Genomic DNA, 26,338 nt, shown 5'->3' with positions numbered 1-26,338 from the left:
GTGGGAAGCGGCAGCCAGCTCCCCGCCCTGTCTTTTTCACACTGGGGAGACCCTGGGGCTCCCCTCATCGGCTCTGGTGGTCAGCTAGTAGGAAGACAGAGCTTTGGGGACAGACAAGCCCTGCTAGGCCTGGGCCCAATTCAGTGTCAGTTAGAGTCGCCAGAGACGTGACGCTGGGCACAACCTCTAGTGATGCCTCCTTTTCTCTGCTTCCTGTGTGTTTTCTCCCCAGAAACCTCCCCAGGAGGAGAAGCGTGGATTGAGGTGGGGTGTGGGCATCCCTGGTGCCTTCGGCAAACACCACACAACGGCACTCCCCAAACTGACATCAGACCTGTGGTAGCTCCCACTCTGCTAGGTTCTTTTTGAGCTAGAAACCTCGACAGAAAAGATGCATTAATTTCTCTAGTGTCTTCTACTTTTCTTAAACTCCATGATCATGCTCCATGTCAGTAAACGCAGCTGCCATGTGGCTGTTGGCGGCGGTCACAGAGTCAGAGGCCAGCCTGCGGCCGACGCAGAGCCGTCATGCCCTTTCCGTTCACTGGATGGTGACGCGTGCCCAGTGCCCGTGTGCAGGAGGCGGCTACAGAAACCACCCAGAGGGCAGGCAGGTGAGCATGGGAAGCTGAGTGTTTTCTCAGCCTCCTATCAGGAGACAAATGACTGATTCTAAAAAAAATCCATTTTATGTCCAAAATGTCTAAACAACAGAAGCAACACACCAGGCCTTGTTTTTCCATTAGGAACACGAAATCAGTCTCACTTCATGACATTCACTTATCCTTGCCCAGGCCCGGAGAACTGGCTTGTTGCCTTTCTGAAGCCAATTTTTACACTTTGCCATTTGCTATGGCATCACCCAATGCGGTGAAACACAGGGCGTTACGACGTGAAAATGCTGCACAGGGCCGTCCCGGAGCGTACACCCATGTTCATCAGGTGCATGAGCTCTGAGAGCTGAGATTACAGGGTTTTGTTTTGTTTTGTTTTTTGTCAGATTTTGGTGGTGCTCACTCATTCACAACACTGTCAACACACGGCTGAAAATTCCAGTTTTTCTGACATGTCCTAATAATTACGTATGCATGAATTCGTTTAGAAAAATCGACCCTACAGAGCAGTCTATTATTAACCTGTTCAAAAACCTAACTGTGTGGTTCCCCCTAATTCAAAATGCAAAAGTTAGATAAGTCATATCTACAGGTTTAAAGTAACACTTGCAAAAATATGTTGCATAAGTGAGAGTTTTGCCAAGCTCTTCTCGAAACGATGACAACTCAAGAAAGCACCAACTGTTGGCTGGTATTATTTTGGTATCTCGTTTACACCTTTCTAACTCAGCTTTCTCTTCAGCATTGGTGCTTTTTTTTACATAACTGTTATAATATCACTCCTTATCTTCTCAGTGATATTATTGCTGGTACTGGATTGTGAAATCCTTTCTCATCATGCACTTTTCCCCATTTCCATAATCAGGCTTACTGAATTCTCAGGCTCCCCCTTAGATCCACCACGTTCACTTAGCCTGTAAGGCTTGTTCCCATCTTCTCCACATTTAAAAATTATCCCCATTGACAAGATAAGCTCAAATGTCATCAGGAAACACCATGAACTTGTCTTTCATCCTGCTATCCATATTTAATCTTTTACCTTCTGAAATCCCTTCTCTATAGTGCTTCTCACTGTGTACCCTGCTTTTCAGTTTCAGAGTTTGCGTCTTATTTACAGAACAGACGTTAGCCTTCTAAGGATTGGGACTATGTGAAACATGTCTTCATATCATCACAGTGCCCTTTAAAGTCTTCCTATTCTACAACATTCTCCATTAAAATTCGTTGAAGACATGACATGCAGGAAGAGGAGAAGGAAAACGGTCCTTTTAGAGGCAGATACAAGCACCCAGTGGGGGCCCTGCCTGTCCTGTGTGAATCTGTTCGTTCTCATTTTTAGCTTTCACTAGTGTAAGTACAACACCCCTTGACTGGTCTTCCATAAACACAGTCACTAAAGAAACATGAAATTGCTTAACTTGCCTTTCTTGACGGGTTTGCTCCTCAGTAGTTTCCATGGCACATTCCAGGGAACTCTGGAGAGACTGTAGCTGATTCAATGTCTCCTTCAATAAAAACCGAGTTACAAATTGTTCCAAATTGGAGGCCTCTTGGTAGTCCTAAGGACAACAAAGCACATGCCATTAGCAGTTTGGCAGGGAGCAATAACTAGGAATGGTTTCCCCCCAAGTACCCATCAATCTCATCTAGGCTTCATCCTCGAAAAGGTGAGAAAAAGAGGAGAGAAGAGACGCACCCACCCGCCAGGAGCTGAATAAAAGTGCTTCAGAAATGAACCCCAGTGACCCACCTCAAGTCTGGGGAAAAGGACAAGATTCAGCAGAATTATGGAACAGAAAATGGTAGGAAAAGAAAAAAATATCTGGAAGAGGTTGGATGTGTTTCACTGACATGACGACAGTGCCATTGTGTAATCTATTAGCAGCTCCACGTAGTCATGTTTCAGCAACTGGCTCATTTCCCTCTCGGCGTATTTATTATGCCTCATCTGTAGTGTTCTGAAGCGGAAAGAATTATGCGTGGTTATCTCAAAATTCAGAACGGGTTAGCCTTGGAATATTTAAACAGTTTTCTAAGTCTGCTTCTGTCCCTCCCTCAGGAAGGACATCTGAACGCCACGTGCGTGTAACTTGCAGCGCGACACCGAGGCCACTGGAGCTCCGTGCATGTCCTCGGCCCCAGGTCACGGGACATCTCTGCAGACACGAGAAACACTTGCCCAGCCCGGTCTGGGTTGCAGACTCCTGTCCTCTACAGTCTCAGGGAGAACCAAGAACCAAGATGCCCAGGGTGGCGTGGGGTGAAGTGGTGCCAGAAGGCCTGTTCCAGGTCCCGGAGCGGCCGGCTAACCCTGACTGAGGGTCTTGGCTGGGAATAGTACACACAAACTCAGCCATGGAGAAGATTTACTTTGTCACTAAACAAAATGATTTTTTTCATGGTTGAAAACACAAAGCTGAAAGGAAAGGTGGTGACAAGATAATGCCAGGCGACACAATGTGCTGGGGAATCCTAGGGATGGCTGAAAGCCCAAACTAAGAAGACGTTATTTCATCTTTCCAGGCTTTGGCTTTCTCACAACTCAGACTAAGCAACCCTGGCACATTCCAACTCAAACACATTCTGTGCGTCTATCGCCTCTAAACCAGGGAATACTGGACCTGTGGCCTCCTAATATAAATTACTTTGGAATTCGTCTTCTGTTAGCAGAACCACCTAATGTCATAGAAAACCTAATTTCCTTCCTAATTTGAAACTGTAAAAGGTTTCAATCAATCATCAGTCTCTTTTCAAGTACACTCTTTGCAGGTGAACAACAGAAAGTTTTCTTATCGACCATATTTAATGGTCTTATTTAAAAATAAAAAATTTCAATACCTTTACATTCTACCCAAGAAACTAACCATAAGACAAAACAATACATGCTCATAATAACATAAGGAATTTTGGTGATTTAATTCAAGCTAAAAAATATAAAAAATGTTTAATTTGATGAAATATATTGCTATTTAGTGGCAATAAGCTTCAAAAATTATTTCTCAGTTTTAAAATTGAATAAGCCTTTCCTTTGAGATGAAAAGAAAATGTGGTGATAGAAGAAACGTGTGCTCGATTCTTTCCCCACAGTCATTTCCATTTTCTAAAACATACGTTGAAATGAAATTTATTAAAATGATGAGAAGATGTAATTGCGTGGTCAGAGATTCTGCCAGTGGTAGCTGCGTCTGGTGTACCCATGATCGCCCTAAAGCAAATGGCGGGCGCTTTACACCTGCTTGTGGGCAGGCGGCAGGTGAAGGACGCGCCCACCTGCTGAGCAGTGCGGGGGGGGGGGCCAGGGGGCCCACGACGGCCTCCTGCTTCTCCAGTTTAAGTGTTAAATGTTTGTCATGGCAGCGCTACGGGAGTGACTTTTTTCCACTTAGCCACTTGAAACATTCCAGTCACTGCAATAAGGCCCAAGGTCACACCTGAGGTTTCTGTGGGCCTCACGGGGCCCATGCAGAGGCTCATGGACAACCGCTTGTTTGCAAGAAGCCCCTGCGAGCCGAGAACCTACGGTGTTTGCTGCTGTGGTCTTGGTGACATCAGAGCTAGGTTTACGGACGTTAAAATCGGGCAGCTGGCTATCGCTGTGCTGTCACAGCGAACTAAGGAACGATTATGCTGAGACTCCCGTCTCATTCTGATGAATCCGCCTGTCCTCAGAGGACGCTCCAGATAACACTGGCAATGGCACAGTCAGCTAGTCCATTTGACAGACACGCTGAGGCCTTGACACGGAAAGGGCTGGGGGTGGGCTTAAGGCTTTGGGTGATGATGTGTTTAGAGTCATTTATGAAGATTTGCTCTCATGTGCTGCCTGCCCGCTTGATGGGAAAAAGATTGTTTCCTAAGACTTCCCGCTCATCCTTCCAGACCAGCTCACGGGCCGTCTCTGTACAGCCTTCCCTGCCCTGACCCTCCACCTCTCCTCGCAGGAGTGGGCACGCTCCCTTCCCTCTGTGTGTTCCCATGACACCGCTTCCTTTTCTCTGCCTGGGGTACAGAATTGATTGTTTCACACTGTAAGCTGTGGTTTCCTCTCTCTCCCCCCTGTCCCAGGCCAGCTCTTTAAAGGGAGGGAATATGTCTTCATCATCTTTACCTTCAGAATGCCCAGAACGAAGCCTAGCTCATGGCGGCTCCTCACAATTGCTTAAAGGGTTGTGCGAAACGGGGACCACCTGGAGGCTCCCTGGCTGCCCCGGGCACCAGCCGCCTTGCCTGCGTCCAGCCCCTGCCGGCAGTGGGTGCTGATGCCCAGGCTGCCTGCTCACGTGGGCTCTGCAACAGAGAGGAACACAGCTTTGTTCCGAAGGCTGCTGGTCCTCAGCTCACTTTCTGGGCCATTCGTCAGCCCCTTCCCTCCCCTACCCTGGACCCAGGGCTTAGGACTGCAGACCCAGGAGGCGCAGGTCCAATTTCCCTCTTTCTCTCTGATTCACACATGTTCTTTAGGAAGACAAAAGCAGCAGATAGAAAATTCAATAGGTAACAAGCTGGAAAAGGTCAAAGCCTGGCCCTTGTTATTCTCAACAAGTGTGCTGGTCGTGGTCTCTGTATGTTGCACTCCCAGGGGATTGGTATGTTGGCTTAAGGCACGTGTTCCTTTGAACAAAACCTGGCATTTTAGGGACTGGCAAAAAACAACCACTACTGGTCTAAAAAGCAGTAAAAGCACGTCTAGGCCATACCCAATAGACAGACTCTGCCTCCTGTTTCAAGCAAGGTTTAGTCCTGCCTATGTATTAGCAAAGTCAGCAGATGGTTCTCAGGTCCCAGGAACGTTCTGGCAGGTCACGGGGAAGCGTCAGTGACACGAATCGCTAAGTGGAAGGAGGTAACACGGCAGCATGACTATTCCCACCTGTGCTGCTGGAAAGCAGGATGTCCACATTTCGGTGTGTGGAGCTAGACAAGGGCTAGGATTCCTTACAGTAAAACCCCAAGCACTACAAGCACTTTTATGCCAGATTCTTAGGGACTGCTGTGTGTCTAACCTGTCAACAGTTCTCTGAAAGCGAGCTCTTGGCCGGCTGGGTGACGCCGGGGGAGGGGGTGGTCTCAGCTCTGAGTCCTCTGATTTCAATGGGACACTTTGAGCACCCGTCATCCTGTTTGTAGCTGCCCAATGGCACGTGCTTCAGCTGTTTGCACTTGAAAATACATGCATCTTTTGTGTCCACAAATATCCATTTATAATATAATTGTTAATGGCTGAGTGGCCGATTCCATTACATTAATTTATTCATCCAATCCCATATTCTTGGACATTTAGATTGTTTATAGTAAGGAAAATGAAAAACTCTTATATGATGAACATTCTTTGCACACATATTAAATTATTTCCTTAAGCAAAGTCCTGGAATCGAAATTACTGAGTGGAATTAAATGTAAAACTGAAGTGCTACATACAATCACTAAGCTTGCCCTTTGAAAGCTTAAGTCCCATTATGTTTGATAGACTTCATTTTCCATAATCTGCATTATTATTTTAAGCATTTTTACTGATAAAAGGATATTTTGGTTTCAATTTACCTAATATTTACTGGACTGTTGACAGAACAGAAGCTATAACGTGCATGTGTGTATTACACATGTGAGGGTAGAGGCGAGACATCTGGCATTTGTAAGCACATAGCTCCAGTCATTCCTTTTCTCCATGTGCAGCTCAGTAGTGATATGTTTCGTATCAGAACAATCGGGGAAGTTTCAGTCAACAGGCAACTGCGGTGTGCTCGAAAGAGGGTGGGCTTTGGAGTCAGACGCTCCAGTTTCCTACTCTTAAGATAAAAAATAGGTGAGTGACAGCAGCAGGTTAGCATGGAAGCCCTCCGTCCCCACAAAGACACTGACTGAGCAACAATTCACAAAGTCCCTGTGGGAATAATCCAGAAACGAACTGAAAGGCTCCTGCACCTTGAGCAAACGTGAAACTAGACTCCCTGAAGCCAGCAGGGAGACCCTGGCCCCAGCATAGCACCGTGTGATCAGGAAGAGACCACTAGCTCGCAGCCTCTCCCAGGGGAAGGAAGGGGTTGGTTTGTGCATATAGCACCGCAATTTTTTAAGGGGGCTCCCCAGAGGACTGGCTTCTGTCTTGCCACTCTTGGAGCGCTGACAGGCTTGGCACAGTGTGGTGCCAGGTGAGAGCCGAGGTGGTGGCGTGGGCTGTTAGGTGCCAGAGATCCTCCCCGCTGCTCAGCACAGAGCAAAGAGATGAGAAACCCCAACTTGCAGAGGGAGAGAAATGATCCGTGCATCCCACACCCCAACATCTCTAGGGTTACCCAAAGAACAGTTCTTCCAGTTGAAATGATAGGGTGCTAACAGCAATACAACAGCATAAGAAAGTATGAAACTCGGTGGTAAAGGTAAATATATACACAAATACAGAATGCTGTATTACTGTAATGGTGGTAGGTAGATAATTTTTAATTCTAGGATTAAAATGAAAAGACAAATATTAAGGTTTCACCATAACTAACATGTTGAAAGATAAAAAATATGAATGCACATCTATTGTGACAACAACAAGCCATGCAGGGATGGACGGGAAAAAGTTAAAGTGTAGAGGTTTTGCATGTGATTAAGCTTATCAGTTTAAAACAGACTGCTATCACCTGAAACTAATAAAAAAATTATTCAAAAATATAAAAATAAAATAGAAAAGAAAAAGTCAGCTCCACAATTAACAGAATGAATTTAGACCCTGATCTTATACTATATACAAAAATCAACTCAAAATAGATGAAAGGCTGAAACGTAAGACTTGAAACTGTAAAGATCCCAGAAGAAAAAACAGGAGAAAAGTTTCACGACACTGGTCTTAGCAATGATTTTTTTGGCTACAACACCAACAACACAGGCAACTAAAGCAAAAATAGACAAGTAGGATCACGTCAAATGCAAAAGCTTCTGTATCGCAAAGGAAACAATCAATGGAATGGGAGAAAATATTTGCAAACCATATATCTGATAAAATGTTAATCTCTAAAATATATAAGGAACTCTTACAAATCAATAGCAAAAAAACCTAGTAACCTGATTTAAAAATAGGCTAAGGACTTAAATAGATATTTCCCCAAAGAAGATACATGAATGAACAACAGGCATATGAAAAAATGATCGACGTCACTAGTCATCAGGGAGCTGAAAATCAAAACCACAGTGAGATATTACGTTGGAATGACTATTATCAAAAACGAGGCAAGTGTGGGTGAGGATGTGGAGACACTGGAACCTTGTACACTGTCGGTGGAAATGCAAAATGCTGCAGCCGTTATGAAAACTAGTATGGAGATTTGTCCAAAAATTAGAACTGTCGTGTGCTCCAGTGTGGCCACTTCTGAGGCTTACACAAAAGATTCATGATCTCGGAGAGATATTAGCAGCCTCTGTTCACTGCAGCACTGTTTCCAACAGCCAAGATGCAGACACAACCTACGGGTCTCAGACGGAGGAGTGGATAAAGAAAATGTGGTGTATACACACACACACACACACACACACACACACACACACACACACACAGTGGAATATATTCTGCCTTTAAAAAGAGGAAATTCTGCAATTTGTGACCACACGGACGAACCTTGAGGACATTATGCTAAGTGTAATAAGCAAGTGCTGGGAAGGTAATGACTGCATGATTCCACTTATGTGCAGCATCTAACACAGTCACATTCAGAGAGTCAGAGGGTGGCATGGTGGCTGCCAGACGCGGGAGGGGATGGGGAGTTACTAGCCACCGGTCTCAAGGTCTCAGTGAGGCAAGTGCTGTCCACCACTGTGCCTACAGGCGACAAGACTGCGCTGTCTACGCGAACACGAGAGGACCACCACAGTAAAATACAGAAATGCATGAACAGTAAGAACGAACAGTAAAGACTGAGAAACGCTAAGAAAAGAAATGTTCTCACCCTCTATTTTCAAATGACCCTCACCACGTCTTTTTTTTTTTTTTAAGATTTTTATTGGGGAATTGGGGGGATGGGAACGGCACTGGGGAATTGGGGGATGGGAACAGACAAGTTGCTGTCGTTTTGTTCTTCAGTCTAGTTGTGGAGGACGTTGCTTCACTGGCCCAAGCTGGCACCATCATTGCGCTCTTCCTGGGCGAGGCAGATCAGTCGCCGGCTTCTGGACGGCCGCTCACGGCGGCTGCTGGCCGCTCACGCTGGCTGCTGGCTACATACGGTAGCCTATGGCAACCCACTGCCACAGGGGCTGCAGCCTACGCCGTCGCCAGCGACTCATGGCAGCCCAGCTCCAGTTGAGCTGTTGTTCAGCATCTTAGCTGTGGAGGGCAGTGTCACTGGCCCTCATATGTGGGATCCGAACCGGGGCCCTCTGGCGTCCCAAGCCAGTTCTTAACCATCGCGCCACTCGGCCGGCCCACCACGTCTTTTTTTTAAAGGAAGCTTTACTTTCCAGTTCACTGGCTAATCTTTACTTTGGAAAGGAAACAACAGAGGTGTATACCAGCACCTCTATTATTTACTGAATCTCCTTTGTAAAGGTAGCTGTGTACGGCGTGTTAAAGAAAGAAAGAAAACTGCAGTCGTATACACTAAAATGCATTAATTCAACAAACACTGACCTTACATTAATGCACAGAAAACATAAAAAGGGTGCAAAGAAGGTTTTAGTCAAACATTAAATGCACATAGGGTTTACTATTATGGAACATTCTCATCCCTCCATTAAATGTGTATGATCACTGAAGTCTCATTTGCCAGGGGACACTTTAATTAAGAACAGTAACAGGGTATCTATAGTCTATTGACGTGGAAAACAGAATTCGGCATCAGAAAGTCACTGGATTTCATAGGCAATCAGCTATTCAACCAAAGACAATGCATTATGGCCTGCATGGGACCAGTGAACCCAAATTCTTCATTTCCAAAACGAGGTCCAGACAAGTGAAGGCGACCTGCTCCAGACCACAGACCTCTCCTAGACTAGGCCAGAACACAGGTGTTCTTTTCTCGCGGCCTCCTATGAAAGTGTTTAAAACACAAAAGGCCTTGTGATCAATTCTGGGTCGGTGTCACGCATCTCTGGGGAGAAGTGGCAGGGCCCAGCCCCATGGAGCTCAGATAGGCAGAGGCTTGTGATTATAACTCTATGTCTGTACGGGCACCACTGGTAGGTGAGCTTCCCAGGCAGACAAGAGGCAGTTAAAAGAAGGGAACACGTTAACTAAATCGCAGCTGAATTTCTCTTTCAGCCGATAGTAGCAAGAAGGCAGCATAATTTCTGAAACCCAGTTTTTTTTGAGCCGAGACACTTAAATCATATCAGCCTCAAGGGTTTTTCTCAGAAACATTTATAGCCTTCAGGTGAAGATTTATCAAAAACCTATGCTAAAATTAATATTTCTAGGCTGCTAGTTATTTCATTTATAATTTTCCATTCCTTTCATATTTGAGACAGGTTTTCTATGTTCCATATTGACTCAAACACTCCAAAACCTTAATAGTGAAAGGTAAAATTTATATTCTAAAAGAAACAAATATAAGTTATAACCTCACTATCAATTTTCTTTTCATACCTGAAATCAAAACATTCAAATATTCTGAATGATTAAAGTACATTTATGTTACTGAAAAAAGTGACGAAACTGACGGAGCAAAATTATTCGGTTATTATGTGAACCACAGCCAGCAAATTTCAAGTACGCACTCTGAGCCCCAGGCTTGGGCGCTGCGAAGATAAAAGGGCCGAGACAGTGATGAGCGTCTGATAGGAAGCTTACTGTGTCTCACAAAAGGGTTCATTTTAATCAGAGGCTTAGATTTTGCTTCTTTGCCATGGCAACAGCTGTGGAATCCTGTGCTGGAAGGTTCCAGCCATAACCTCCGTTATGCTCAGAGGCGGCTTTGTGCCAGTAGTTATTGACTGGACGGAAAGCATCCAATTTGAGTATTTCTACCCAATTCTGAATCATGGTTTTGATCCTCATGGAGGATGCAATTCTATGTTGGTGACAGGCTTGGCCATGACCTCACAGGGTGACTTCAGGCAAGTCCATTAACTACCCTTGGTTTTCCCTCAAAACGAGGGGATGGGAACATGGGTCTCAGCTGCCACCCCAGAACAGACGGAGTCTGTGTTCACTGGTCATCCAGCTCTGGGTGAGAAGAGCCATTTTTTCTCTTCTTTCCATATGGGAAGCGATTCTCTCAGGCCCACTAGATCCTTCTCTCCTTGCTGTGCGGCTTCAAGCAGACAGCATGGGGAGAGTTACGGTCACTCTGATATAATCATCCTGATGTTTCACAAGACCCTTGAATCTTCCCACTTCAATAGGTAAGGACTGAGGTCAGCTGCTTTACTTACATTTTCTTTTTAAAAATTTTATTGGGGAATTGGGGGATGGGAACAGCACTGGGGAATTGGGGGAAGGGGAACAGACAAGTTGCTGCCCTTTTGTTCTTCAGTCTAGTTGTGGAGGACGTTGCTTCGCTGGCCCATGTTGGCATTATCACTGCGCTCTTCCCGGGTGAGGCAGATCGGTCTCTGGCCACTAGACGGCCATTCACGGCAGGTCACGGCAGCTCACACCGGCTGCTGGCTGCTCACACTGGCTGCCGGCCACTCACGGTTGCTTATGGCAGTCCACTGTAGCAGGGGCTGCAGCCTTCGCCATTGCCGGCAATTCTCGACATTCCAGCTCCAGGTTGAGCTGTTGTTCAGCATCTTAGCTGTAGAGGGCGCAGCATCAATGGCCCGTGTGGGATCCGAACCAGGGCCCTGCTGCTCAGAGCTGGCGTCCCAAGCCAACTCCTAACCAACGCGCCACTCAGCCGGCCCTTCACTTACTTATTTTCTAAATGAAATGAAGAACATGATTCTATCAAGAAAATATAAAAACGCTGAGTAAACTGCATTTCTTCTGACTAGAGAGGGGCCTTCAGTACGAATGTGGTCTTCAAACCGCCCACTGAGCACTCTGTTTTAAATACTCATGTATGGAGCTCCAGGGAGGAATGTCTGCTTTCCTTCTACGCCCTGTCAACCATGGGTCTCAGAATATTTCCAGAACATTCTAGGAACTACAATGTTTAACCTCATTATTAAACTTGTCAGAAACATGGATGTACCTGTGACGGAGAAGGTGTACATTGTCAACATTTCTGGGTCAAAGCAGGGCCTAAAAAGTTCCTAAAAGGTCAGGTGTGCTGTAAAATGTCACTAACAACACAGGTGAGATATGAGCAGCAGCATGTCACACATGACGGCAGGGCCAGGTGTAGGCAGTCTGCTTTGATTCAGTCACGACCCCTTATGGCACATGTCTCTGTCCCAGAGTTTCTCAGCTTTCTCCAGCTCAGAATTTTGGGGTCACATCCTGTCACTCTTAGCAAGCTTTCAATTATGGTTTGCTAAGGTATTAGATAACTCCCGTGAACTGGTCAGGTGTCTGATCAGTCCTGCCCCTCCCCGCCCTCTGCCCAGGACGCCTGGGTCAGCAGTGCTGCAGACCCTGTCGGGAGCGCATGGGCTGTCTCAGTGGGGCTGTCTTTCCAAGCCCGGGGCCCCTTCTGCCAGCACTGGCCATGAGTCTGGCCAAGACAGGCTTCGGCCTGACGCGCTTCTCCTGTTCTCCTTCCTACACACACGCACATAGAAGACCATTTCAAGGAACACATGGGAGGTCAAACACGCTTTCTGAAAAATGTTTTCCTAGGGTTGCTCTGAAGTCCAAGAATATTTTTTTTCATTTTATGTTTGGAAATAGTTAAAAGGATTATAATGAAATGCTCATGATGAAAGTGCCTGCCTTTTCTGAGCTTCAGAGGATGCTTTACTATTCCACACATAGTATTATTTTGACTCCTATGTTTTACCTAAAACAAAAGGAATTTTTAATAATAAATCCTACACAGTAGTTACAGTATCGACATTATAGTAAAATACAGCAATTAACGATGTTTTCCCCAGATACAAATTCTGAGACCTACTGCTATTTCGCCTTCTTCTTTACATAAGACCTCTCCTACATGGAAACACTGTGATGTCTCACTAGTGAGAGGAACAGAGCCTGGGGAGGCTCAGAGGTTAAGTGCAGAGATAGGAAGACGGGAGAGACGGGGACGTTGACATGAAATTGTCTCCAGATGCCAGAGAGACAAACACCATAGGCCCCAAAGACAGGTGTAGGAGGCGAGGGAGAGACAGGCCAGGGGTGCGGGGACTCGTGTTTTCTTCTTACTGTCCCTGAAGATGTTATTACAGATGTGCTTGTTTGAAAAATAACTTTCGGGATAAAACTATAAAATACATATTTTTTTAAATTTTGGACCTTTTCTCAGTGTCTCTCTGCAAGGTGACCAGCACACCCTGGGAATTCCGTTACTCAGTTCACAATAAGCTCCTGGGAGCCTTCCCACGGGCTTGAGGGACACAGCCCCGCCCACGGGGCATGTCAGCTTGGGCACGAGAGGTCTACTTCTGCCTTGAGATTACAAGCACATCACGAAATGGTGGTGTGGGTAAGTTAGCTTCTCACGCCTGCTGAGGGAAAAACGAGCTGAGAACCCAGTGGTTTTGTGAAATTCCACAGTCAGGCATTCAGACAGTTTTAGCTACTCTCAGGGCTTTCAAATGACCACGTGGAATTTGACCTCTCGTGCTTGTTCTGGAAACAGAGTGAAGCACAGTAATCCAGCTAACCCCGAGAACAGATCAGGGGGCTGGGGTTCAGGGAGCAGGAGGGAGAGGGACAGTCGTGACAACAGGCTGTATCTGTCCTGAGTTCAAGCTGAGCGGTCGGAACCCGCTTCATCCATTCTCTGAACAGCAGACAGGAAGACGACCATGAATGGTTGGCATTTCATTTCTCATGAAAGCCCAGAACAGCCAGCCCTTCCTACTGAGATAAGACTTTTCATCTGGGTAAAAATATGTACAGATTCTTAAAAGGAAACACTCGATTTCTCACTCGGAAGGGTCACTGTGCTAGACAGCATGGAGAGGACATCAGCTCCAAAAGGGCTCGAAAACCGTCAGCTTCCTGCATTCACTCATCTTTGAGCTACTGTACAAAGAACCTTTCCCAATTTTATTTTTGACCATTTTTCTTTCTTGTTTTAATGCAAAGACCTCATCCTTGATAAAACAGTATGATTACATGGATCACATGCATTTTTAAGGGTCAGTGCTGAGAAAAATATTTTGTACCCAAGACAATAAAATAATTGGTTGACATCAATTCAAATTCCACAAAGCCTGATTATATTAATATGGGGAAAGGAACATGATTTTCGTGCAATTTGTGAGAAAAGGAAGATTATGTACTTGCTTTTCTTTCCTATTAAAGACATCTGTAAGCTGCTTAAATAGACTTAGGAGCAATGTTTCTTTCTGTAGAAAAGTATTTAGCCTTTGGAGCCGTATGAATATCCACTTACTCAATGTATTTACTCAGTCAATAAATTTTTATTGAGTGTATTTTAATTGTCAGGTCTATTTTAGTTGCTAGGCTCTGGGTATTAAAAAAAGGACACTGCCCTCTCCCTCCTTATAGAATACAAACAACTCACCACAGCTCCTAATTCTGATAATTGCCAGCAAGGAACCAATGAAGTCCTCTAATAAAGACAACCTCTCTCAGACACGGTGGTCAGAGGAGACCTTTCTGAGGATGGGGTGTTTCAGATGAGACCTAAGGGACGAGGAGAGAAGCCAGCCACACCAAGCAGGGGCTCGAAACATCACCTTTTCTGGAACGAAGGTTCAAGGGACGAAATTGTCTGCAGTTTCTAAATCCTCCTGAAGAGGTCAAGAGAAAATATACTGAGATTCCACTTTCTCTGTTGGGAGTTTGTTACTTAGATATAGGACCTGCTAAGCTGATGCTCCAATTTTCTTCTATTTTCTTGGTTGCTTTACTTTTTGGGGGTCCTTTATAAATTATTTTCCACACTTCTGTTAAGTCTTTATTTCTGCTGTTTATATTTTCCAAGAGCTCTTTCTTATTTTAGGCTGTCCAGTGCTTGTTGTCCTAGTCTTGTTTCCTGGGGGCAATATCCTCTCCTGTCCCGTCTCTCCCAGGAGGTTCAGGATGCTGCTAGAAGTTTCCACCTTCCTGCAGAGCTCCCTGTATCGGTCCTTCCTTCCTCGTTTCCGTTTGATTTGCTCCCTGCCCTTCCTGTGAGCACTCTGGTGACACTTGGCTGACTATGCATCTGGTATTCGAGGGAAGGTGGGAGAGGCCGCCCAGCTCTATCACAGAGAAGCTTCAGGGGCCTTCTTGTCCTGTGACATGTCTCAGAGGTGATCTCTTCCTGTCTGGGTGCCTCTTCCTCTGGTCTTTTTAATCAATCCCTCCGTCTGGCTGACCCTGTCTCTCGTCAGAGAACAAGAACAAGTCTATGCTTTTTTCAACCCGGGTTGATAAAGAGGCAGCTACCACATGCCCGCTTGCTTTTCAGTGTCCCCATTTTGTTGCTATCAATTTTCCCATTAAAAAAATCTCCTGTCTTTTTCATGAGGTTTCAGGAGCAAGGAGAGTTCAGTGAATGTGTAAATCTACTGTCTTTATCCAGAAATTCTACGTATGCTTCAAAATGTTATTTCTTGTTATGTACCTTGTATGCTAACATATCTTTCCTTGCTTTCTGACAACGGAAAACTCAGTTCTCATGTCTCTTGACCGCTCCGTGCTGGTCAGCAGTCCTGCCCACCTCCAAATACCCTCTGCACTCTCTGGACGCTGCACGCTCGCAGTGTCCCTGCCGCCTTCTGCCCATGCCTCCTCAGGCTCTTCCCCTCCACACATCCTCCAAAGCTGGAGTCCCTTAAAGCTCTGGGCTGGGTCCCCTCCTCGCCTCACTCTATGTTCTCTCTGCAGATGCCATGATTCAAGTCCTCTGCCTACGACTGACAATTCACAGACTTCTGTCTCCAGTATGGACTTCACCTCTGAGCTCCAGACCGAGGTACCAAAGTCTGACTTGCATTTCCTTAGACATCTCAGAGGCAGCCTCGACTCTACCATCTGGAAGAGAACTTAGGCTTTTCCCTCCTCAATCATGGTCCACCTGGCAGTGCTACTAGACAGGTACACAAGCTAAAAACAAGGTTTCAGCCTGGACGCCTCTTTCTCCCATCCCCCACATCCATCCCTTCTCCAAGCTCTACTACCAGGACCTCAAATGTATTTGTACTCATTTATTTTTCTCCCTAACTCCTGCAGATACCTCCAATCTCCCTGGATCAGTGAACTAGCCACCTCACTCATCTTCCTGATTCTACCCCATGTTCTCCACCCTAATTCCAAGCTAATTCTCGCATCGTCTTTTCAAAAGACCACATGAGTTTTCACAGCTCTGCTTAAAACAGTGGCTGCTTAGTTTGTACTTAGGACACGGGCCAAAATCCTTAGGTTTGTCAACAATGTCATGAACGGCGCGTTCTGTGCCTCCCACCCCGTTTCATCACCCACCATTCTCGGGTTTTCGGACTTCAGCCTATTGACCATCGCTGTTTCCCTGAATGCCCTCCCGAGAGTCTGGTTCTTGACTAGCTAGGACTACCCTACCTCTGATCGCTCAGGGTCACTCCCTGCAGCAAGAATCAGGGATTCCAGCCCATGCTTCTCTCTGCCACATGCACACACTGTGATCGGCGTCTGCACACTTGTTTCCCGCCAGGTAACAGCTGCCTGAGTTGCTCCTATCTTGTATCCACAGCAGGAAGCACAGTACCTGACACCTGATAAACATTTTGTAATTGTATTGTGAATGAACAAAACAGCTCATTTAATATGAATGAACATAAATGATCGGTGAGAAAATCAAATGGATACTTTTGGCACATTAGAAAATAGGCATGATGTTCACGAAAAATATTTTTTAAAGGAGAGATTTTATAGAAAAATAAACACCAAAATTTCCTTACTTTTTTTGTTTTGCCCATTGCCTTCAGGATGGAAAGATTTAGGTCTTCAAGTGCTGCTAGTACATTTTCATACTCGCCCAAGTGCTGAGAAAAATATTCTGAAAAGTAAAAATATTGAAATAAATTTATGTTTGCATTTAGGTAATCGTAAAACAAGAAAACCAACCATTTATTCCATAAATGAGTAAAACACATAAAATGTCAGTTACAAATGAAAACTGGAAGGTTTTCAAATGAGAGTAAAGAGTCAGTATACTCATTTCATTTAATAATAAGAAAACCTAGATGATTGCCATTATTCTTTTTTTTTTTTTTGTAGAGGGCAGTGTCACTGGCCCTCATATGTGGGATCCGAACCAGGGCCCTCTGGCGTCCCAAGCCAGCTCTTAACCAATGCACCACTCAGCCGGCCCGCCATTATTCTTGAAGAAATGTTCTTTCCTACAAAAATGGGAAAATGTGAACCTGAGTCCACAGTCAAGCCCACCCTAACAGAACATCCTGTACTACAAAGACCCAACACTCTGTCTCTAGGAGGGCAGAGGCCAGCCCTGCGCCTGGGAACGTGTCTTCGCTACATGAGCGATCGGCAGCTGGTGTGAGCTGCTGGGAGCTGCTGTGAGTGGCCGACTAATGACCGGCGACTGATTGCCTCACCCGGGAAGAGCACAATGATCATACCAACATGGGCCAGTGAAGTGACATCTTCCACAGCTAGACTGAAGAACAAAAGGACAGCAACTTGTCTGTTCCCCTCCCCTCAATTCCCCAATAAAAATCTTTAAAAAACAAAAACAAAAAACAAACAAAACTTAAAACCTTCCAGTTTTCAGAGAAATATGGCTGCTTCAAATTGAACAGTCTCACAATGCTCCATAATTTTTTCATAACAAAGAAATATTTGCCCTCAAAAATATTTGCTTTTCCACATTCCTAGCCTTTGACTTTTGTTTCCACAAACATGAAGAAAATAAGTGAGAAGGCCCTTAAATAGGGGATTTGTAAAAATTTATCTCCTCATTTAATTACTTGTTTTTCAAGTCACATTTAAAACTCCAAAATGCTCTAGGCAGGTGTGGGACTAGGCTGTTTTTACATGTCAAGGGGTCAGCTTTGCAAAACAGTAACAGAGGGCTCTGCACAATATATTTGAAGAGAACAATAAAGTTGCATTAAACAACAATTTAAAAATACATTCAAACTGCTGGAGAATTTGCTTTTGTGAAACTCACTGTACCACTTTCATTACCAAGTCCTCTGCCACTACCAAATTAAGGAGGACCAGCTTTTTCTGCAGTGAGACGCATGCTAGAGCAAAGCTTACTGATAAAGAAATCGCTTTCATTCCAGGACATCATCTATGGCATTAATTTCAGGGTATGTGGAAATATGACAATGTTCTTCTTCATTCTAAAGCAAGGAATGGATTTGACTGGTCTTAAAGACACTTACCACATAGTTCTTCTGTGTCAAGATTGCTGAAAAGATGAAAAAACAAGTATTACTTTGGGATTTTTTTTTTTTTTTTTTTTTTTAGCTGAGCCATCCTGCTACCTGTTGGCAGCTCAGCGGCTGCTCAGCTCGGGCTGGACTCGAACTGCTATTGCTCAGAGCTCAAACTCTTGAGCGAACTCTTAACCAACTGAGCCACTCTTTATTGATGGTATTTCCTATTTAGGAAAAAATCCACGTTTTTCTTTCAAATTTAGGCTTGGACAAAGAAGTGTGCCTCTCCCTCTTTGAGGCCATACCTGTGCGCCAGGCCCCTTCAGGCTCCTCCACATCTCACTGGATTCCCTTGACAGCATGTATGGGCTTGATCTGTTCCGTGAGGCAGTGTCCTGGAGCTGGTGACAGTCAGGTCTGACTGTGTGCCAGGCCCCACCATTTACGATCTGTACAACCTTAGGCAAGTTACAGTTCTCGGCTTGTCCCTCGTGGACAGGTTGGGGAAAATCATCATCACGCCTTCCTCAGAGGAGTACTTGTGACGAGTGAATGACAGCACATGTGATGCCTTTAGCCCTGTGCCTGCCACGTAGTCAGTACCCCTGGAGTGGCAGCTCTCACTCCCAGGGACTTCTGCCTAGATAATGACACCTCGGCAGAGCAAGGGGCGGGGTCACAGTCATCTACCATGTGACAGCATCTCCTTCACCCTCAGCCATGTGGAACTACAGCCTTTGAGAGGCAGGATGGTGGAGGAGGCCTAGGCCATTCTAGGCCCAAGTGATGGTTTACGTTAGGTCAGGGCGAGGTACCACGTCTACGCGAGACTCTGTTCTTCCTATCTCGCCCTATGGCAGAGAATGTTGCACGCTCGCTTCTTTGTCAGAAGCTCAAATGAGGAGACGGCACTGTATGTCAGGACTGCCAGTCACACTGGGTTCCCAAAATGTGGTTATCCATGTTGACGACATCCTGTTACAACGCACGCTGCAAAAATGGTAAACTCATTCCTGTCCTGAAAGGTGATCTGATGAAAGACATTAAAATCAGACACCAGCTTGCCTGTGCTCAGTGTTACATTAAAGCTGGCATGCAGACAATTAGCTATCATTCTGTGGTAATTATGGATATGCCGCTTTTTGTTCGCTTAGCCCAGCTTGATCTCTGCTTCACAGAATTCAGGATGTACCAGGCGGCACTTCAGTCTAGAAAACTCGGTGGTCTCCCAGCAATTCCAAGAAGATGCAAGCATTGCTTTGCTGGCTTTTAATAATCACTCAGGGGGAAATCTACTTTAAAAATCAAGAACAGAGATGACACTCAAGAAAAATTACCTGCAGTTTGGAGCCAAAACCATTGCTCATTTTGGAAAATTTTGTCTAGAGCTTTTACCAGACTAATTTTAATTTTTCATAAAGGCAAAAAAAAAAAGGAAAAATGAAAGTCTCAAGAAAATCCAAAAATAAAAATCAAGCTAAGTGAAAGCAGTTTTACTTCAAATTTTTTATTGCCAAATATTACTTGAAAATTGCATAGTTTTCACTTAACTATATAGTACTGTACCTTGTGGTTTAAAAGCAAATTTTTTCAATTAATGTTACCTAGTAATTGTCTACTTGCACAAAACACTATAATCAATGGGAGAGAAATCAGTGCCTGCTTTCAATAAGCTTTATTATTTTTTTGGAAGAACAAAGATAAACACCTGCAGAAATGAAATTGCACTTGAAGCAGCATGTTGACAAGTTTGAACTGATGACAATCAAAACAAATTGTAAGTATTGTGATTATGCCTGGTAGGAGTTTTAAAAATATGATTCAAAGTCTCCTCTTCTGCTTCTACACAGCACTTGCCATTACTTCTTCTACTCCCAGGCGACTACGGGGAGCAGTGACGAGGCCGACCACAGACAGGAGCGGGCGGGGCTAACTTTATGTGCCAGTGTGGTTGGTCCACGTGCCCAGATAAGTTGTCACACATTATTCTGAATGTTTCTGTGAGAGTGTTTTTGGATGAGATTGACATTTAAATGGGTGATCTGTGAGTCAAACAGATCACCCTCCATGGTGTGCGACTCATCCGATCAGTTGAAGGTCTGAACAGAGAAAAGACTGCCCTCCCCGGAGCGACACGGGGCTCTCCAGCAGATGGACTTGGACTGCACTGCCAGCCCCTGGGTCTCCAGCCTGCCAGCCCATCCAGCAGATGTTGGACTCGCTGGCTTCCATAATCGCTGGAGCCAACTCCTTAAACTAAATCTCTTTCTCTATTAGCACACATCCCATTAGCTCTGCTTCTATGGAGAACCCTAATGTGTGAGGTCTGATTCTTTACTTTGGAAATTCAAATACCTAGAACCCAGGTAAGAGAAAAGATTTAGGATGCTATGACTCAGGAACTCCTAAATCTTCTCATCCCCCTGCTAAAGATTCCCTAGAGAAAATGGGGAAAAGAAAAACGGAGAGTGAGGAGAGCTTAGACTCAGGTGTTATCTTCCCTGAGGTCGTCTGCCCTGTCTTCCCCTCAAGGCCAAGCCTGGAAGGTGGATGTGGCAGTGCAGGTGGTGGTTGTGGTGGCAGAGCCCAGGGAAGTTGGAGATGTGACAACAGGGAGGTGCTGTGACCATCTCCAGACAGACAGACTGTCCTCCTCGAGAGCCATGACGGGAGCAGCAGACACGCGTGACTGGGCAGGAGGGCATGGACAGCCTCATGGAGTCACCTGCCCAGAGACTGCTTCAGAACACGACAGGGGCGCTCGGGATCCGACAGCAGCAGAGACGTGTCACAGGGAGCTGGCAGACGTGGAAAGTGCTGGTGGGTGAGCAAAAGAGAGATGCAAGGGACTTGCCTGAACTAATGACCAAAATCAGGGGAGAAGGAAGCCCGCACTGCCGGCGCATCACGGAGCATGAGCACAGGAATAGGGGCCCCTCTGCTTGTGATGTCATGCTCAGGACAGCTCAGGGCTCACACGACCCCCAGAGTGGAGGGCGTGACCCTGACGGAGCTTGAATCCCCACCAGTGGAACGGATGCGCAGAACAGAAATGAAGTCACAGAAAAAGCAGGTAACGTTTCCTGTTGCTCTACACCTGAGTTTCATGGCTGACTACCTCTGTCAGTAAGGCTGCCGCACAGAACAGAGAAAAGGTGGGCTCAGGGACAGGGACTCCAGCCCAGGCCCAGTCAGCCACAATTTTGGCAACTCACTTTTCTCCTCTGAACTCAGCTTTCTCATATGTAAAATGAAGGCGTTAGACCAGAAGTTCCCTGCAGAAGCCAGGTTTTCCTTTCCTTGACATACATTGTCAGCTTCTGCATTTGCGAATTTTCCAGCCCACAGCCAGAGCTTGACACATATCTGTTTAGGTGACATCACACAAACCCCAGAGTTCAGTGCGGAAACGACCCCTGGACCCTTGTCACCTAGCTCCGTGTCACCATTCCGGCTGCTGAGCATGTACTGGTCAGATGTCTAATGATGACACCAGCGCCTATGAAAAGTCATCACATGCCTTTCTCTGTTACGTGTGAAGAAAATATTAAAGCTTTTCCACTCATGAACTTGCAAATTATAGCTGCTTCAGAAATTAAAGAAAAATAACAGAAGGAAGAAACAAAAAAGATTCTTTCCTCCTTCCTTTGTTAGGGGAAGTGCTGACGTATTACCTCATGGACAAAAAGAGAAAAGACCATTAATTCTCCAATCAAAGGGATGGTTCCGGAAGGGCACAGATGCAGTAAACCTCACACGTTTCCATCTGTCCCCACCTGCCACATTCTAAGGCAACTTTTCCAGCGCTTACCATCACGTACCACTTATATTGCTCTGAAAGTTCTTAGCAACTTCACAAAACTCTTCAAGCACATGCCATAAAAGACATGTGTGATGTCCTGAAATCCCTCGAGAAAGACCACCAAAGACAAACCCCCTGGCCATCTCGACGGCAGCGTGTCTTGGCCTGTGGCGACGTTACAGACAATGTCCCGCCTGGGGGGAGCCTGTGTGTCGCTGAAGAGCTGACCACACAGAGCGGGCGAGGCCGCCTCCGGCAGAGCACAGTACTCCAGCAGGCCGGCTGTCCCAGCCCCCAGGAAACAGCGCCCAAGGAGCCCACCTGCACAGCAGGCCCTCAGAGCCCGGACCGTGTCCTGCGGCCGGTCCAGCTGGGCAGCCCTCCCTTCTCCCCTGCACCTGTCTGTAAGGGGTGAGACACAAGGGGAAATGTCGGAAACAAGAGCCACCGCATCTGTCTGTTAGGCATATAGGGTTACACTGGACATATCGAGGTTGACCTCTGAGGTCGAGGGCTGCGGTAGGCGACCTTCCAGGAGGCTCCCTGTGGCTCACCTCGTGGATTCCCAGTCTCTCCCTTTGGGCGACTGTCATGGGCTCCTCACCATCAGGTGTCCCAGATGAGCCCTCAGCCTGAACGACCGCCCTCCACCCTCATCTCTGGTAATGTCTGCCAGGACCCAGACTGCTCCTCCTTAACCTCAGGGCCACCATCACCCCCTTATCCATCAGGAGGGTTCATCTTTCTTAGGACTGAAGTCGGTATGCTCAGTCCCCATTTCCTTGCTGTCCATGAAAACAAGTCCCCAGGCCATGCTCACAGCTGAGAAACTAGACACTGCGAGGAGACACTTGCCTGCTTTCTAGGTGACACGTGGCCTTCAGCACTCCTGACCCCCACCTATCTCTGTACTATGCTAATCTCCTTTCAAAGAAGCCCATTACCCAGCTGCCACTGCAGCCTGCAGATGAGCGTGGGAACAGAGCGGGTCCTGTCACGGACTTCCATTTCTGAGGCTCTTCAGAACAGACAGTCTCAAAGGCCCTCCACCCAACATGGCACTCCATGCGCATTCTCCACTAAACTGCCACCCATCACGGCCATTCTGTTCTTCCCAGTAACAGCTCTTGAATTACTAGGTGTCGTGGTGGAGGACACTGGACTCCCCAATAGCAGCCATATCCCCCAGAGTCACGACAGATGAACGTGGGGCTTCACAGCCACATGGCTTACTGTCCCCAACTCAGGGGGAGCACTGGGCACTGGACTGTGCGTCGTATGCTTGTGACTGCCCTGTCGCCCAATCCAAACAAACATCACGTTTCTGTAGCTCCTGCCTTGGCTGGCAGGCTAACTTGCTTCTTAACACTTGTTTCATACGTTGTCACTACTTCCTGCCAGAAACTATTCTTAGCTCCACTTAATATTCAAAGGAAGTAAAGCACTGAAATGTCGCTTGGCCGGCGCCTAGCAGCAGATCGCCACCAAGGCAGCAAAGACCACCTCACTAGGGGCTGCGCAGGGCGGCGGCCCACAGACAGACCCTGGTGACTCTGGGAGAATCCCGTTTCTGTGTCACCTCATGTGCAAAACGGGCTCGCTCAGATTTGCTATAGATGTTAAAGGACTTAAAACAAAGAGCTTAAAACAAGCCGTGGGCGAGTCCACACAGATAACCACCAGCACTGCCTGTGCCTGCAACCGTGAGGCCCCCAGGTCTGCCCAGGTTAGGGAGGCTAGAGGCAGAGACTTTCAAAACGGTGGTCAGACTGACACGTTTGCAAGTACAGCTGCAGCAGCCTTTCACTTGGTCTGTCTCCACACCTGTCACCTCTCATCAATCCTCTGCATTTTGGGGAGATCCGTCTTTCTAAAACGTGCACCTCATTCAGTCACTTCCATGTTCAAGACCCTTTCACGGCTCCGCAATGACCTGGTAGTCACAGGCATTTCATCATCGGGCCCCTGTTGGCCTCTGGAGTCCCCCTCCCCGTCCCCCCTGGAATTCGGTGACCTTCAGCACCTCTGGCACGCCACGCTGTCTCCCCTACAGGCTCCCACATGTATTCTCTTTGGCTGGGAAGGTCTTTCCAACTTCAGCCATATCCTCAGCTCTTCTGACAATATCTCACGACATGGCTTATAAATTAACTTCTAAGAAGCCTTCATTGGCCCTCAGTACTGGGTCAACCCTAAAGCAGCTGTATTTCCCTATCACAATCTACAAGTTACTGCTTTTCCTCTTTCGTGGCTAAATTATAAATCCCCTGGGTGCCACAACATCCCCAGCACTTAGCACAGTACCTGGCACAAAGTAAACAATTGGTAGCTCTCTGTTGGAAGGATGGCAAGCTTAGTGTGTGTGGGCAAGAGACACCCAAGTTTAACAGCCTCCTTCTCTCCCTAATCTCTAGGGTCTTTGACCCTGGAATTCCCAAGAAGCTTTAGTGGGCTTTTGTGGTAGCCTCTGACAATCTGTAAACCCTTTTTCGCTACATCAGGGTTGATATAAAATTATTCATGAATGACTGGTGATTTCTTTGATTTAGAAGTTAAGAGTGAAGATGACCCTTGAGTAGTAGTTCTTTGCTGGCTTGGCCTAGGCTGTGGAAAGTCTGATACGCTGTATTAGCCATCCCTCCCCTCTTTCCACCAAAATAAAAATATGTAATATCTATAACATTTTATATGAAATTTCCAGGGACTCACATTTCCCAGGTTAAGAAACCTCGTACCAAAGGTTTCTGAAATAACAAATTCAGGACAGAAATTTCCTGTGTAGTCCGTGGCTGAGAAAAGGGGGTTTCCTTCATGGGCTTTGAAATGCAGATTATTTTCTTCTCTGTGAAGGATAATTCCAATCAAATAAACTGAGGATAATTATCTTTCATACATTCAATGCAAGTAAATAAAAAACACACCCTCATCTTTTCACTAAAATCTCTCTCTGAATGTACTATATTTTAAAGACATCATTCCTTTGAGGTGTCATGAAACTGCCAGGAAAACAAAATACAAGTAGAAGTGTCAAGAGACAATTAGAATAAAGAGCAAAACACTCTAGTTTAAGTGATTTTTCAACATCAAGTTTGGAGGTACGGCAGAATGAGAGAGAGAGAGAGAAAGAGAGAGAGAGAGAGAGAAAGACACAGACAGATATCGATCAAGCCAAGAGGGACTCAGAGGCTATAGATACAATTCCATTATTTCTACTTATACTTTTGAAGTAAAGGTCAAATGGTAACTCTCCCTATTTGATTCTGGATAAGTCCATAGCAGGGCCATGGTTAACTGTTTTTCCAGTACTGGGAAACCGTCTATATTATTTCCTTCAATGACTGACCTTTGGCCAAAGTGAGACAGGTGACCTCCACTAACACATCACCTAGGAGTCTCTGCTGTTTTGAAGCTATTTTTTAAAAGGCAATCTCTGGGGCCGGCTGAGTGGCTCAGTTGGTTAAGAGCTTGCTCAAGAGTGCGAGCTCTGAGCAACAGCGGTTCGAGTCCAGCCCGAGCTGAGCTGATGGTGAGCTGCCAACAGGTGGCAGGATGGCTCAGCTAAAAAAAAAAAAGAAAAAAAAAAGGCAGTCTCTTACTAATAACTTTCAGACAATCTAATTTTTGTTACAAGATAGGTTGTTCAAACAGTAACATGAACATGTTAAATTGCATTTTATCACCAAGAGTGAACTACTGTAAAGACCCTGGGTTAGACAGGCCTGGAGGCAGACATGGTCATGGGCGAGACTGCCTTTTCATGGCCCCCATCATGCTCTAGGAGACACTGGCTCCACTTCTGCAAGAAGCCAACCCTACGTAAGATATTTGGAAAACAACTTTCTATCCATCAATATGCCAGCTTCCCATAAATATGAAGTAATATTCATTTATTTATACATAATACATGGCATATGGTATCCACTGTAAATGATTAATGTGTACTTGTTGAATAAACAAATGAATAAGTGGGTAATAAATGACTAATTTCTTAGAGGGTGCAATCTCAACTAGAATAACAGTTGTTAAGTTTGACATTCTGAATTTTCACTTGGAAACTACTCACAATTCAAAAAAAAAAAAAAGGAAAGAAAGAAAAAGAAGAAACTCTGTGCCAGTCTCACAACTGCATCTAGAGAACTTGAACCTGATAGCAGTGAGGATGGGGAGGGAAATTACTCATGCGGATGAGCGATACCCTTGGGCCTCCACAGGCTGATTTATAATTATTCTGACTCATTGTTTTTAATCTAAACGTGATTAAAAACGGATTCCCGGAGAAACCGAAAAATAAAGTGAAACCACTGGATCCATCAGTGAGTGAGTGGAGGGCAACCAGGGCCTGCTGGCACCAGGCGAAGCTTCCTTCCTGGTCCCGTCTGACTGAACAGCGAAAGCTCGGGTTATGTAGTCTATTTTTTCCCACTAAGGAACCTTTTCAGATCAGAAAAGAGAATATAACATCCTATGCAGTAGAAGCCTCTTTTTAAGTATTGGAAACCTTTTCACATATAAATGCAGAACCATGAAATATGGTTCTGGGACAAGGAGAAATTCTTAATTTGTA

The 26,338-nt window shown here is 45.7% G+C and overlaps 1 protein-coding gene across 1 annotated transcript in view; it reads right to left on the bottom strand.

Annotated features, from left to right (window-relative positions):
- Nucleotides 1-26,338, bottom strand: part of NECAB1 (N-terminal EF-hand calcium binding protein 1) — a 72,047-nt gene that overhangs the window by 27,029 nt on the left and 18,680 nt on the right. The window contains exons 4-7 of the mRNA XM_019651652.1: nucleotides 17,979-18,004; nucleotides 16,527-16,624; nucleotides 2,033-2,173; nucleotides 98-120 (exon numbers count right to left, since the gene is read on the bottom strand). Of these exons, the coding sequence (XP_019507197.1) occupies nucleotides 98-120; nucleotides 2,033-2,173; nucleotides 16,527-16,624; nucleotides 17,979-18,004 (288 nt within the window). The remainder of the gene's footprint in view (nucleotides 1-97; nucleotides 121-2,032; nucleotides 2,174-16,526; nucleotides 16,625-17,978; nucleotides 18,005-26,338) is intronic.

Source organism: Hipposideros armiger, unplaced genomic scaffold (assembly GCF_001890085.2).
Source record: "Hipposideros armiger isolate ML-2016 unplaced genomic scaffold, ASM189008v1 scaffold_163, whole genome shotgun sequence".
NCBI lineage: Eukaryota > Metazoa > Chordata > Mammalia > Chiroptera > Hipposideridae > Hipposideros > Hipposideros armiger.
This window is presented reverse-complemented; position numbering and strand designations above follow the sequence as displayed.